Here is a 15,513-nt window from a genome sequence, read left to right as displayed (position 1 = left end):
CACTTTCCTCTCATTCCATCACTGGGCACCTCCAAGAGTCTGGCCCTGCTGTCACCACATGTTCCCACTGGAGACTTATAGACAGCAACAAGGTCCCCTCTTCTAAGCCTAAATAAGGCTTTTAAATCTTCCTTTTCTTCTAAGGCTAAACAAACCCAGCTTTATCAGCCTCTCCTCGCACATCTTGTCCTCCAGTACCATAATTGTTTTGACAGCCCTCCTCTGGCCTTGGTCCAGTATGTCAATGTTTTCATTTTACTGGGGAGCAAATTGGACTCAGTGTTTCAGATGTAGTCCCAAAAATGCTGAATGGAAGAGAACAATCCCTTCTCTTTGGTTGCTGGCTATAATCTTTCAATGCAGCTCAGTATGGGGTGGCCTTCTCCACCACAAGGTCATACTGCTGACCTGTGTCCAGCTTGTCTGTGAGGATCCCCAAGTCCTTTTCTGCAAAGCTGCTTTCCATTCATTCAGTGCCCAGCCTTTAATGCTGAATGGGGTTACTCCACCACGGATGCAGAACTCCCCAAGTGCCTTTGTTGAAACTTCACAAGGTCCCTGCCAGTCCCTTTCTTCTGCATGTCAAGGTCCCTGTGAATAGCAGCCTTCCATGCTCAATTTCCACCCTCAAAACTGGCTGAAAGTGCTCTGCATCCCATCATCCACACCACTAATGGAAAAGATCCACTGATATTATATGCAACACTGATTTGTTATTCTTTCTCTTAAAGAATACAGATTCCTCTGATGCTTCTTGAGGTCAAAGTCCCTGATGATATGAACTAATGTCCTACCACAGAAGTCAGTCAAAGAACAAAGTTTGAAGCAAGTTTGACATCTGTCCAGTAGCCCCAGATAACAGACATAGCTGGGAACATGAAAGGATCTGTTCTCTCAGCCTTAGCTCCAATAACCATCTGGTCCTTGTCCTTCCACCCTCAAGCATCTTGCATGCAGACATACGCCCACAGCCTGCAGGGCTGGTTCTGGAGAGCAAGGAAGCTGTTGAAAACATTACAGGAGGTTGCCAGCCGTTCTGCACTAACACAAAATGCAATTACAAGTTCTGCACTAGCATAAATGCAGCTTGAACCTGCTTTCTGACATAGTGACAGGGTTATTGTGGATTTATATGTGCAGCTATGAAGGCAGAATTTGACCCTTGATTTGGGGATTGATTTCTACAGGTAAAGACTGAGTACAGATGACAACTGCACAGAATCCTGAAATAACAAGAGTGAAACAACAGATGAAATTAAGATGATTGTAAGATGAAATGAGCTGAGTTCAATCAGGGCTATTTCCCCTTTAGTTTATCAAATTCACCAAAGTGAAACCTTTGTCCAAAAGGAGGATGTTTTATTCCTGATTATTGGGACCACTCATTCAAAATGCCTATTGCTTAGGCCCAACATTTTCAGCACCACATGAAAAACAAATTGAATGGTCCACTCCCCTCATGGAGTGCATCTCTCACCTGAGAGGCAGAACTGTGGAAGGGAAGCCAGAAAGACTCAACCCTCATGGGAAGGAAAAGCCTTTTAAGTTTCTCCAATGAATGACCCATCTTTCTTCTGTCATGCTGTCTGTCTGTCAACAGTTAACAGTCAGCAGTGGCAGCTGAGGAGCACGGTCTGGGCAGTGGGCAGAGCTGCCATTGAGTCAAAGGGAGCTCAGCCATTGTGTCAAAGGGAGCACTCTGTTCCTTCTGCTGCCCTGTCCACACTCACTGGGACTGTTGTTCCAGCCTCACGCCTCCTTGTGTGAAGGCCAACAGCGAGGCTTTGTTCAAGAAGCAGCTGCTGAGAAGATGTCCTGTCTCATGGAATGACCAACTGACATTTATTTCTCCCCCTGCTCTTTAGTAGGCAGTGAATTATTAGGAGAACAGGGGTGGGCTGCCTGGACCATTTTGTTTGGAGCAAAAAGCCAGGCCCTCAGATCCCAGTCTGTCCCAAAAGGGATTCCCTCATAAAGTGGGCCTGAAACAAGGCCAGGGGAGCTGGCTCTCCAGCACCTTCTTCTCATCACCTGAAGGAGTGAGGAAAGAGACTGGCTCATGCCAGAAGGTGATTGTGTCCCAGCTCTGCTTCCCTCAGAGCTCACACCACATCTCTGCTGGATGACAAGTGAGCTCAGTTCAGCCAGGGCCTGAGCCAAAGATCCTGTTCAACTGGATGACATGTTGTTTATTCAATAACCTTTTGTTACAGGGTGGATACAAAGCAGTGAGGAAATGGTTGAGCAGTTGGGAGGAGCAGAGTAACTGAGGAAACCACAACCATTCTCTTGCAATCTTTGCTGCAGCCCACCATGATCATCCAGTGATGTCCACACGTAGGGGCAGTGATGAAGGAACATCTGCATTGCCTTTCCCCCTGTCCCCACAGTGCCTGCATCCAGCTCTGGGTTATAGCAAGGAGCTAACCTGTCTGTCTTACCTTACTGACTGTACCACAATTAAATCTGACTTAAAAAATAATTGGTCAGGGTCAGATAAACAAATAGATTGCTTTGAGCAGCCTGGGTGTGGTTGGCAAGTTTTCATAGCTCACAGTAGATGACACTACATGTCTGATTTCAGGTGCTCTTTCTTCTATGCATCTGTGCTAAAGGTGTATCCAATCCTCACAATTTCCAAACTCCCTTGCCTGAAAGACTGGTGCAAGACTGTTTTCCCCACTTTTACATCAGCAGGGAAGTCCATGAAACAAATAAAGTCTCATGCTCCTGAGTGGAGTAAAGAGAAAACACCTCTGAGCATTCCCTGCACCTTTCCTAAAACAAACATTTAAAACAAAATACTACACTGCTGCATATGTGTGCTCCATCAGACACATCAGCTCTGTGGAGCCTTACTGTTTATTTATTTTTAGTTTGCTGTGGTCTAGCTGCTTCCTGGCCCCACAGTGTTGTTTCATCTGCCTTCACACGACAAAGAAAAAAGCAAAAACCAAGGGCTGCATTTGCTGTTCTAAGTCCTGTCTTCCTCTAGAGCAAGAGACATTGCAGGGATGTGCTTTCCTGACTCACCCAGAGTTTTCTTTCTGTTGTGTAGTTGCTCCTCTCAAATGGAAACAACTCTGACTGCCCTGAAAGATGCCATGTGGTGCATGCAGAGATTTGGGACCGTGTGATCCCAGCGTGAATGAAGGGTGAGGGCTAAAGCAGCAGAGATCACCAGGGCAAGACTGGGCTGCAGAAGTCTGTAATGATCTCCTCAAAAATAACAAGAATAATGTGGAAAGCTCCATTTAATAAAGCCCATCTCAAAGTTCTTACAACTGCCTGTTGTGCCACAGGATACTCCCCTAGGGCTACACTGTATTATGATCCAATTATGGGCACATTTCAGCAGCATCATGTTATAGGAGGTGTATCCAGAGGACTTCTTCCTGCATAAGTTGTGGTCCCTCTGGGAGGTACCATCTCACAACCACCAAAAGAACCCAGGCTCATGCAGCAGCCTGGGAGAAAGCAAGGGGAAATAGACTGTCCAGCTGAAAGACTGTGTTCAAGACCTTGTTCAGTGCATGGGAGAAGTTGCATCTTAGCCGCAGCATTAATTTTATCATTTCTATAATTTCAAAGAGGTTAAACAGCATGACCTAGTTTCCTCAGCAAGCTGTAACTGCTGCTCTGAGATCCAGAGTTACAAGATCAGTGATTCCAGAAGAGCTGAAGCTCAGAAACAACTGATTTCACTTTGCCTGGAGCTCTTTGGTGGCTGCAGGGTTGTATCCCAGCTCATCTCTTTCCATGAGAATCCCCACAGCCAGAACAGAGTTAGAGAAGGAAGGCAGAACTAAGTTTACTCACTAGCTATTTGTAAATAGGGTGACTTTTCTCCAGGTTCTCAGAGTTGTCTCACTGCCTAAGGAATTCCATGGTGTAGTGCAGTATCTGAACCCTCACCCTGCAATTGCATGCTGTGGTTTCAGCTCCTGTGTGCCCTACACAGGGGTAGCATTCCTTATCAGCCTGGAAGGCAGATAAGCCTGTCTGCTACCTTCATTCAACATCTGGAGAAGGAAAGGCAGGCAAAGGTTTGGGATTGTACTGGGTAAGGAGTCAAAACAGGGATAAAACAGCACTGGCAGTGCTGTACCAGCCAGGGCAAAGAGCCATCTCCTCTGGGGTCCCCTGTAAGAGGGACCCAGAGCTCTCAGCTGGAAAAAAGTGAAAATGCCCACAACCCATTGTAAGCCTCCTGTCAAAGGGAAGGAAACAGTGAGTGCCATTCTTCCCCACAGCTCTGCAGAAAAGTCTTCAAACCTTCCCTGCTCTGGTGCAATGGGCTGATCCAGAGGAAACAAAGAGAGCAGATTGCTGTGGGTTAATGGGCCCACAGCCAGCACCAAGGAGCAGTGCTGCTGCTCCATGGGCAAACCAGCTCCAAACAACATTTGCCAAGGCTTTCCTGACTCATCCCTGGAGACTGCCCTGAAGCCTGCCCAATCACAACATCAGGGAACGCTGCTGTCCAGAACATTCCTGAGTGCTAAGGTACATGAGCTTCACACTTGCAGTGCTACCCTAACTCTTGTTCTTATTAATTCTGACATCCTTCTTGGTCATTTTCCCCTCCCAGTTTTACCATGTTTAGTTCTTTTTAATCTTTCTGTGTAGACCAATCCTTCCCAGTGCTATGAATAAATAAAAGCCTTCTGTTCTCATCAACAAAATGGTCTTTTAACAGTTGCAAGAACAACATAGCAATCACTTAGAAAAAAAACCAAAACAAAAGCAGCTAATATTTGATGCATTTAAAAATATCTGCTCCAGCTATTTTCTACATTTTAGAAATAAATCCTTCACTAAACAGAGAAAGCAGTGAAAAATTAATGGAGAGAAGAAGCACCAGTGGGTGTCTGAGAGGGACCTGCTAACCCATCAGAAATGCTCACCACACACAAAGCAGCAGCAGCAGGGCTGCCAGAGCAAGCTGAACTTCAGTTAGAAACATCTAAGGAATGTGAATAAGCTGTTAGAGCTGCAACCTTCCCCTCTGCTTTGATCTGACATTAAACATAACTCGAGAGTGGGAAACTCAACAGCTTCAAAAAGGGTGAAAGGGTCAAAGGTCTTCATGTACCAGGACAGGTAGAGGGTTTATTCCTCCTGCAGAAAGGAGGATGAAAGTGAATCTGGTGGCTAGGAACTGCCACCAGGTTAGGGCTGAGAATTTCATCCTCCTCATCCTTATGTAAAACAGACACAATACCCCTAAGTAGCACGAGCAAGTACAAGTGAAAAAGAGAGCTAATTTCAACTATGATTAAAAAGTGTAAGAAAAAAATAAACAAATTTTTGTGGTCCCTGTATCTTGCAAATGTGTTTCTGACTGCTATTAGTTGACATGTACTTTTGAAGGTGAAATTGTGGTTTTTCTGGGCTCTGGCCACGTAATGCAACCATAGTGCATTAGATCTCAGCAAATGAGATGTTACAGGAAGAGAGACGAGGATGGCTGGAACATCATGTGCTTCACCAACTCAAAATGCTTGGTATGAGAAAACAAAGCCACATTCTCTAGCCTTTATTCTTGTTTTCCTTGGCTCTCAGCTTTACAGATCCCTAAAATTACTGTGTTAAAACTAAAGGAGCTGCAATCTGCAGCTGACTGAAGAACTGCAATATCACTCCACTTTGACGAATCCCCCACAGTTATTCTTTCTGAGAGCTTTCCTAAATTGATGTCCAATAACCTAATATGTTTGTATCTTTCTTCTGTCATCAGAATCTTGACATAATAAAATAATAGTAGTACAGAAATTAAGTTGAAAAAGTGAGATTTTGTTTCAAAATACTTAAACTTGCAGAAATAGCCAGGTCATCCCCGGAGCCTTAATTGTGCTATCATGAAGCTGCATGCCAAGCAAACCCAGAAATCATGGGAAACAGTTACCTGCCTGTTAAAAACACCTTATAAGAGACCACAGGAAAAAAATTGCAGTGTTACACAGAAATTCCATTTTCCTCTTTCACAGGGCTGATATAAACCAAAGCTATCTAATAATATTAGATGTAAGGTAAGGTTAAGAGGTCTTCTGGAATTCAATTTCCACCGTCACCATGGAAAATTTCTAATACATATCTATGAGGTCCAGCAGTCTTGTGATTACAATGAAATATCCCAAAGAGTAAATGTTCAAATCTTCACATACTGAGAAAAGCGAGCCAGAGGTACCTTACACTAAGGGGCAATACTAAGACCCAAATTGGAGTGCACAGTCCCTGTTACTCTGTGAAGCACCTTTTTGGTCAAGCCTTGCATAAAAGGAAACACTGATGCAGAGCAGCCTTTGGCAAGATTTAGAGCCCATGTGTGAGCTCCTACAGAGTCAGCAATAAAAATGGAAATTATTTTTCCTTCTTTTGACTGAAGGATAGACACAACATAAATCAATCAAGTCACACATACGCCAACCCTGGTAACTTCCCGATTCATTTGGGAAATCTCGCTTGCCACGCTGTGGAACTGCATTAATGATCTCATGGATAATGCACCTGTATTGGGAATTTTATCCATGAGAATACCAGGACCTGAACAAATATCCAGGTCAAGAAGTCTACACAGAGCTCACACGACTAAGAGCCATGGTATGAGGTAGGGAACAGACAGCTATTATAGTGCTAACACAATTGAATAATTGATATTACCCAAAGATATCCAAAGGAAAGGACACAAAAGGGAACACGCTGCTGAAGTGATTTGGAATAGAAAAAATATTGGAGGAAAATTTCAAACCTCCCAGTCTGACCAGAGCAGTTTTAGCAATGGAGGCATTTATGTCCTTCAGCTTTCACTGGCATTTATCTCAGGATGTAATTTGTATTTCATCAAAGTTTATCCTTTGTGGTTGTCTTTTTAAGTGCAAAGATTATTATACAGAGCCTAAAAGATGTTAATTGTCTTTCTAACTTACAGTAAATCAAGGCTCAGTTACATCAGCTCTTTGTGTAACACAACTGTGTTTCCATTGTTCTGCTTTCAGGTTCCTTTTCACCCTCTCCTCTTTACTGATCAGGAAAACGGATTTTACAAAGAAAACTGTAGCTCTGACAGGGAGAACAAAGTTGTTAACTGACCTGAGAAATCAGATTTGTACTAATTGCATTGTTTAATCCAGCAATACTAGTGTATTCTAAAAAAAAAAAAAAAAGCCCAAAACACCAAGAAATATTTATGTTTCTCTAGTGAAAAAAATGTTGAAGGAAAAAGAGAGCAAATGGTCACACAGCACAAAACATGCCTGCCAGGAACACACACCTCAAAGATCCTTCTCCATCAACAGAGGAAGAATTCTCTGTATCAAATCCATGCAATAAATAAATTTTTTATCATTTCTTCTTGATTTGTTTCTTCAATTAATGCTATTTTAACTCTCCTTCTTAAAACCTTTATCAAGCTTTATGGGAATGAGGAGCTAAGGCATGGTGTTAAACATGCACAGAGACCAACTGCAGTCCTGGAGCTCAGTGACTTTTTGTATGGGCTGGCTGTGGTCTGCTAACAGCAGCTGCAGGGGGAGCAGCATGTGGCCTCCTCCATCCCCCTTCCCATGAACTTTATGCCATACAGACAAACAGAGGGGGATGGAGACACTTCCTACTGGGATTACTGCAGACTCCTGCTAGCCTGCCTCCAGCTCAGAAGGAAGTGCATCAAAATGAATGAATCAACACTCAGAGACACTCTGCCTACACAGGGAGAGAGAGCCCTAGGTGCTGAGTTAGGATATTTCTGCACAGGTCAACTCTCTTTGCAAAGCCAGCCTCAAAGATGGCATGTGATCAATTGCTCCAAAATAAATGTCACATGGGTTTTATTTATTTTCCTTGCAAGCTGTCTTGAGGGCTAGATATTCTCTTTTTCAGAGGAAAATATAGGGATCATTTCTGCATATCAAGTGCAGTGCTGTGATCAAAAGTGAGTCACAAAAGCAAGGGAGATCCTTGGTACCAAGATTAAGTAAGGTTTTGCCTTTCCTCTCACAGGTAAATGGTGCAATGACTAATGTAGTGTCAGGATCTTCAAACTCCAGTTAAACAGTCCTGTCTTTGAGGAGCCCTTGGGGGCAGGTTTGATTCTTGGCTTCAGCCAAGTAAATTGCAGTATACTTCCCAATGTCAGTGGCTAATCTGCCCAAAGGACATCAGATTTACACCAAGATCCATCCCATTTCAACCTGTCAGCTCAGAATCTGGCCTTGCATTTTGCCTGCTGCCATCATCAATCCCATTGATTCATTTTGCTGATACTGATACTGATGGAGTGGCTGTCACAGGGAGCAGCAGTCTGCAATGATAAAATCAAAGCAAAGATCTCCAAGCACAAGGAAGTTATGAAGCTGCAAGGGTTTATGTGTGACAGGAGGCTGCCAGAGAACCAGGATGGGTGGTTCAAATGTGTGGCTGGGATGTCCAGATCCATGCACTGCAGGAGACCTGGTGACACCCAGCACATCTCCATCACAGCACGGGGCACAGAGCAGAGCCCTTCGAGCAAGAAGAGGCAGGGACACCTGCCCAGCACTGAGTACCTGGCCCAGCACTGCCCCACTCTGCTGGCTGAGGGCCAAAGGGGTGCTGCAGTGCTGTCACAGCCTTGCACCCTCCTCAGAGGGTTTCTCTCAGAGATGAGGCATGCACAGCCAGCTCCAGTCTCTCTGCTGGAGTGTGGAGATGTGCTCAAAGGTGTCAGTGATGCCTCCTTGCCTCTCCATGTCTCAGGGGTGCAGCTGTCTCATTGTATCAGTATATGAAAGCTGTGCTGACATTTCAGCCTCCCCTCTGGGATCACTTAGGACATTGACCATGAATTCAGCAGAAATGGCTCCTGGTCCCACTTCCACAGTGGGCAAAACCACTTCACCCCCAAGAGACAGGTGAAGAAGAAATAATCCCTTAGAGTGAGGTCAAAAGGCCAAGGAAAACTCCAAGCAAACAGGGATAGCTTTTACAGATTCAATATGCAGATCTTGACAAAGCAACAGGTAATCCTTTTTTCATTTACGTCTGGTTGTAAATATTTTATTGGCTCTTCTCTCACTGCTGAGTAGCTGTAATGGCAATTATTTCAGCAAAGGCCTGAGCTGCTGTAAATCAAGCCGAGTTTTTTACTCACCATGGTCATGGGCAAACACAAACAAGTTGAGTCCTGTCAGCTTCTGGGCCAAGTCATCGTAGCGGCCGCAGTGCTCCCCAGCGCCGTGGGCGATGAACACCAGGGCCCTGAGAGGAGCATCAATGTACAAATCATTAACGTGGCAACCACCCTGCAAACACTGCAGAGCTGCAAGGGAAACCATTCAATTCAGCAACAGCATTTCAGACATCAGCAAACATCAAGCAGGTAAAGAATTTGCAGAGTTTGAATACAGGGGAAACCGCTGTTACCCTGGCCTGCCATCGACCTGGCCTTCAACAGGTTGTTGTAGGATGGGTTCCAGGGAAGGCAACTGCTCATGGGCCAGAGCCACCATGGTCTGCTGCAAGTTCTAGATGCAGGTGGGCATCAGCATCAGTCCCTGAGCTGGATATCTCCATGGGCTTGAGGCTCTATATGGCTCCTCCAGTGTAAGTGGTGCCATCTGTTTATTTTGGGACTGATATCTCTCTGTGATTCAAATACCAACGCTGTCCTTAACTTTATAACTTCAAACATTGTCTGATGCTCCAGAACACTCTAAGGTGGAATTTCAGCCAAAGAATAGGTTTCCAGCACTTTGCTTGGAGTTTGGAATTTTATTTTTTGACCCAATTATGGTAATTTTACCATTCCAGTTTCTGCCCCAAAACAGTTGCTTCACTTCTATGATTAAAGTGACTCTTACATAGCCACTGTGCAGACAGAGATAATAAAAAACTAGTCTAACAGACACTTATTTTTGCAAATACTTATATTTGAATATTCCAGTTTTATGAATAATACCTCACTTTTACTGGAATGTCATCAAATGGAAGTGGCTGAACTTGAACCTCCCCAGTATTTCTGCTAGATACAATTAGTATAGACTTGGGCTAGAACTATAGCAGAAATAGCTATGAGATTACAGAAGTTCTGCTGGATTTGACAGGTGACTATTTTAAATCCAGTTTTAGCAACATAAACATAACTTGTTTGTTTAAAAGGACCATTTGTCCTTGCAACATCAGCAACCACAAAACCATTTGAAAACTACAAGTTTGGCATTTTCAGTACATGAACAGTGAAATATTACAAGAACTGACAACATAAAACAATGACAGCAGTTAACAGCTAGGGAATTCCTCAACTTCATCTTAATTGAGGCTTTGAATACCTTTTTAGACAGTGTATTCACAACAATGTACTGCTTAGGTCTTAAATATATTTAAACTTAAAAAACATGTTGGATGATGTAGAAACTCCTGTCCTAGCTCTTTAATTAGCACTTGCTTTAAAGCATTTGCCCAGCTGGACAATTCAAAAGCACATCCATCCAGACCAGAAGGATTGTGCAGAGTCCACTGCAAACACAAAAGCAACAAGGCAAAGATGCTCTGGTATCTGTCTAACACCAATTAGCAAGGGTGACATCAGGTCATGTACCATATTTAACTTGCTGTGCCTTACAAATCCTCTTTAGTGCCACTGAAGGTTGCAAAACAATCCGTGTGGAGCAGCCATTCCTTCCTTTGTCATTGTCCCTGATCAATTGATTTGTCAAGTTATCAATGCACCTGGCAGACAGACTGGTTTTTGGAGTGCAGGATCTATTATTATACCTCCAAATACTGAAGAAAGTGAGACATTGCTTACTCAGTGGAGAATATTAACTTTCTTCCTGTGGGCCCATTGCCCTGATATTCAACAGACTCAGCCAGGCTAGGTCTCTCTGCCACACCTCCTACTCCCACACCTCCTACTACCCTCAAGCTTGACAGCTTCCTTGCTCAATGTCTTAAGCTCTTTAGGGGACCTATATTTGTTTCTGCTGACTAGGCACAGAGGTAAAGGTGCACCTTGGCTGACTGAATAAAGCCCTTCATTTCTCAGAGAAATATTATTTGAATTAATGCACTAAATGGCACTAAGTGAATGAAACCTAATGGGAAGCTGGCAAAGAGATCTCTTCCAGGAAATTCTTAGTTCTTCATCCCTGTGACAGCAAAGCCCTTGTTTTGCTTTTATTCACAATGATGCAGCATCCTTCTAGATGCTAGGAGCCCTCACTTTATGTGAAACCAAGTGAGAAAAGATAAAAACCCAAAGCTTTAGAGAGGCAAGGTGTTCCTGTGACCTTTCCTTCCACCTGGAACACAATTTCCAGGTGTCACAGAACTGAGACTTTGCACACCACAGGCAACAGACCTGGGTTATTATTTGTCTGCAAAATGTTGAATAAAACCCCTGAGCCTGTTTGTGCCTTAAGAGTTCTAATGACAGTAGCTGCTGAAGGACTTAGATACTTTTGAAAGTTTTGTCCTGGCAATAATCATAAACAAAGCATAAAATTTCCAATTTGTTACACTGAAACAAAGTCAGCCTGTCCTGTTGTTCAATAAAAAGTGAGAGTGGCTTTACTGACTCAAAACTAGGTCACATCTACACAGCTCTTTAGCTCCAGCTTTCAGGTCTAAGCACAAGGGCCACATATTGAACACAACCTTCAAAAATTGAAATTAGTATGAGTATCATCTGAACAAGGATTGAAGGATTTGGCTCTTTCAGTTAATCTCTAATTTTCCATTACAAAGTAAGTCTACATTTGGCAAATAACACCTGAAGGCAGTGTAACAAATATGATTTAACATATTTTCACAAGCAAGCTGCCAGGAAAATACAACAAACTATTAGATTGATTGACAGCAATTCTTTCCTGTATGTAAACATTTTTGCAGATATCCCTGCTCTTAAGTCACAGTCTTCTCCTTCCTTACCACAATGGCTGGAATAACAGATTATCAGAGATTGCTTTCAACAGAGTCATTTAAAATTAATATGGATCCTGCAGTGCTTGTGGTTTTGCAGTGCCTCTCTGTGCAGTCTCAATGAGAATTTTGCTCAAAAAAGGGGAGAAATGTCTTCACGTCCAGCTCTTGCAGTTGTGCTGCTGAAATCCTTGCAAATTTGCAGGTAGCAAACATTGTGCACAGCCTGCAAAGCTCTCTGCCAAGTGACCTGTGCCTGGATCCCTGCTGGTTCCAGTGTCTCTGACCACAGGCACAGACAGCTGCTGGTGTATCTCTGGGTGCTTCAGCTGGTTTTGGCTGGTGGAACACCTCGGAATAGCCGGGCTTTGGCACCTGCCCAGGGCAGCAGCTCCTCCCGGAGCAGCAGCTGGGCTGGTCTGAGCACCAAGCCAAGGTGTGAGCGGGGCGGGATGGGTCCCACGCCCCTGCGCTCACCCGGCTCTGCAACAGCGATTACGGGCTCTTAGAGGAAAGCACTTTATTGACTGCTGCTTGCAAAAGCAACAGATGGTTTTTGCAGATTCCTGCCCTTCCCATGGCCTTTATCACCTCCTCCTCCTCCTGCCCCCTCCCTACTGCAGGTTTCTGCCTCCTGGTACTGCACAGCTTGGCAAACGCTTGCTTATTGCAACAAGAAATAAGAAGAATATTTGTCTTTAACTTTTAAATCAACTACTGGCTGTGTTTAGTTCTCTTCCTTGATGAGGTTATATGCACCCGTGACCTGTCCCTGCTCCCACATCTGCCCTCACTGCTATCAGTCCCTCCTATATTGCAGCTGCAGCCTGTTCAGCTTTGTCTAACACAGCAATGCCACACCTGCAGTTAATACAAAGCACCTGCAAACACCCCCGTCCTTTATTAGGGAGGGTGGAAATTGCGGAGGCCAGGCTGTAACATAGTCAGTAAGCACAAACCCACATGAACACCTTGTTCCCTTCTGTCCTGCCTCTTGGAGAGGTCACCACCTGATCCAAGCTTTAGCTGTGTCCAAGCCATCCCTATTTCTCACTGTAGCTTCACATCAACTAATGCTTCTCCTCTTGTGTGGGCAGCAGGTTTGGAGGGGAGGGTGATGCTTTAGATTGCAGTTCTAGGTAGAAAGGCAGTACCTGGTTTAAAGGTTCTCACGTTCTGTTTTGTTGTCTTTTTTGACAATGGTTCAGAGATACAATTCCACAGTCAACTGGAGGAGAACAATTCTAGGGAAAATAAATTGCAGCACTGGACTTACACACATGAGCAAAAGCCCTCTCAAACCAAGACTGTTAGAAGAAAAATACATTGAAAGCGCACCCAGAAAGTTGCTGTGCTGTGGCACTTTGCAGGCCTGAAACGCCACTCAGGGCTTGGGTCCTGCTGGGCATAAGACCCAGGTTATTGCTTTGCTTTGAGCAAAATTCACGTTGAAACAGAGCTAGACAAAGAAGGTTGCAAGCAGGATGGTGTGAATTTAACATCTTGTGTCCTCTGGGGACAAAGCCACTTCTCTGGGACCCCATGCACGCTCTTTTATTGCCAGAAAATAACCCAAAACATTAGGGTTGAACGAAAGAGCGGAAGACAAGCTTCCTATGACTGCATATATGAAAAATGCAATCTTTTCCACCCCATTCAATAGCATCCCTCTTCAGAAAAATATTTAAGTACTTGCCTTAACCTCAGGAAACTTTCTTCAACACATGAAAGTCAAGTACAGGATGAAAGTAAAAAAAGGATTTAAAAATGCTGTCCAGAATAAGGACTGATTTAATCACACACACAGAAGTGATTTCCTGAATCAAGCCCTCACAACTTAAGCTAATACCATGTTATTCTATGTTAGGCAACTGTGCTTTTCATTTGGTCTTATGGATGTTGTTACCAGAACCAGATCAGCTTTAACAAAGAACATCTGACTTGCACAGTTTTGAATTCCAGACACTAAATTCCTAAAGTAATTTTTAAAAACAAACTGACAGGAAAGCTCTGAGCCAGCTGAGCTGCCAGAAAAATGACTGGCTTAAGTACTACATTTTGTTGTGTTGTTTGAGCTGATTTATCAGTTCCTTTGTAGCTGAACAATTAACTTTTATTTACCAAAAGCTGGTGACATTTTTGGACAAGCAAGTGGATAGTCACTCACAGATCTTTTGGTGTGTTAAAAAAATGTTATGTGTGTATTTTGCTTCCAAAGTATATTATAATGGAAAGTCTCTGGAAGGTGTTTATTCTTGTGTTAGCTGGGTGAATGGGCCTCACTATGAGGATTAGCTATCTATCATATAATAAAATTTGTTGAGGTTGAAGTGTCAATCTAATTTTCTACCCTTGGTATTTGCTTAAAGGTTACAAAAAAAAATCCAGGTAATAATTTACAAGAACATGTAATGAAGAATAATTTTTTTTGTGATCTAAACAATTGGTGATCTTTTCCTTTTCTGGAGCGTTCTTCAGGCCCTTGCTTTGGGCGTAAGACCTGAAGTTTGGAAAGGGGTTGTCTCTGTCTCTGTCTCTGTTCTTCAAGTCAGTTTTTGCATTATTTTTTCTGGAGGTGATTTGTCCCCCAACACAACCCTGAAAAAACTTGGGCCACGTGTAGCGGTTACAAAGAGCTATAGCAATCTCAGTCATGTTATGAATGCTTGTGACCTACACACTTAGCCAAGAGTTCAGCCTGGTGTCTCCAGTTAGACAGGAATATTTATGGAGTCAGGTGTTCCCTTCTTGCCATCCTTCTGCCTCTAGGAGACATCTGAGCTATGTCCCCCTGGAGGTGCAAGAGGGAGTGACTTTTCTCCCAATTCCAATCCATGTTTCAAGGAGTCATTACAAACACCCCAAGGGTGTTTCTGGCTCTCTTGCTCAGGTTTTTGCATTCTCAGCCTCTGCCCTCCTGCCCCACAGCTTTGCCATGTGGGCTCAGGCTCTGGGAGCCGCCTCTCTCCAGCAGCTCTAGCACTGCTTTTCCCAGTTCAGGGAAAAAAGCCAATCAGAATGTCAACAGCCTGGAGCTGAGTCTCTGTCAACCTTCTCTCAAAACCACAGACCATCCAGCATTAGCATGGATACCTCACAGAGCTCTGAATCTGGAGGAGCTTATCTCTGGGGTTTAACTTTGAAAAGCCTTTATGCATGAAAGGACATGTCAGAGGAACCTGCACTGTTCTCACAATACACAATTTCTGCTTGATTATACAGAGCTTGTGGAGGCTGAGGGTTCTGTACATTTGTGTTTGATGTGGTTTGATCTAGACTAGTAGAATCAGTAGCTTTATTCCTGTCCAGATCTTAAATTGGCATTTAAAAATAAGCCTCTTCAGCAAGCTCTGCTTCCTGCTTTCTTTCCTCATTTCCTCATTTCCTCAGGCTTGGAAGTTCCCATGCAAGCTCCTCCAAAGGGGCTGCTGTTAATTCAAGCCCCATCTTGTGTCTTACATCATAGAGATTTAGGGCTCAGTCTTAAAACCTGTGCCTGCTCCTGTAAGCAACCCTCTTGCAGCATGTCTGCAAGCCTGGTCTCATCAGACATCCCAAAATCACAACTCCTCACAAGAACAGAGTTAGGAGGACATTTCAGAACTGCCATGTTCT

At 43.8% G+C, this 15,513-nt stretch overlaps 1 protein-coding gene across 2 annotated transcripts in view; it reads right to left on the bottom strand.

The window, feature by feature from the left end:
- The window catches only part of MGLL (monoglyceride lipase), a 62,267-nt gene that overhangs the window by 32,333 nt on the left and 14,421 nt on the right, over window positions 1–15,513 (bottom strand). For both annotated transcript variants that reach the window (XM_077184791.1, XM_054640161.2), the window contains exon 3: window positions 9,131–9,237. In XM_077184791.1, coding sequence (XP_077040906.1) covers window positions 9,131–9,237 — 107 coding nt within the window. The remainder of the gene's footprint in view (window positions 1–9,130; window positions 9,238–15,513) is intronic.

The sequence above is a fragment of the Agelaius phoeniceus genome, chromosome 11, assembly GCF_051311805.1.
Source record: "Agelaius phoeniceus isolate bAgePho1 chromosome 11, bAgePho1.hap1, whole genome shotgun sequence".
NCBI classification, from domain to species: domain Eukaryota; kingdom Metazoa; phylum Chordata; class Aves; order Passeriformes; family Icteridae; genus Agelaius; species Agelaius phoeniceus.
This window is presented reverse-complemented; position numbering and strand designations above follow the sequence as displayed.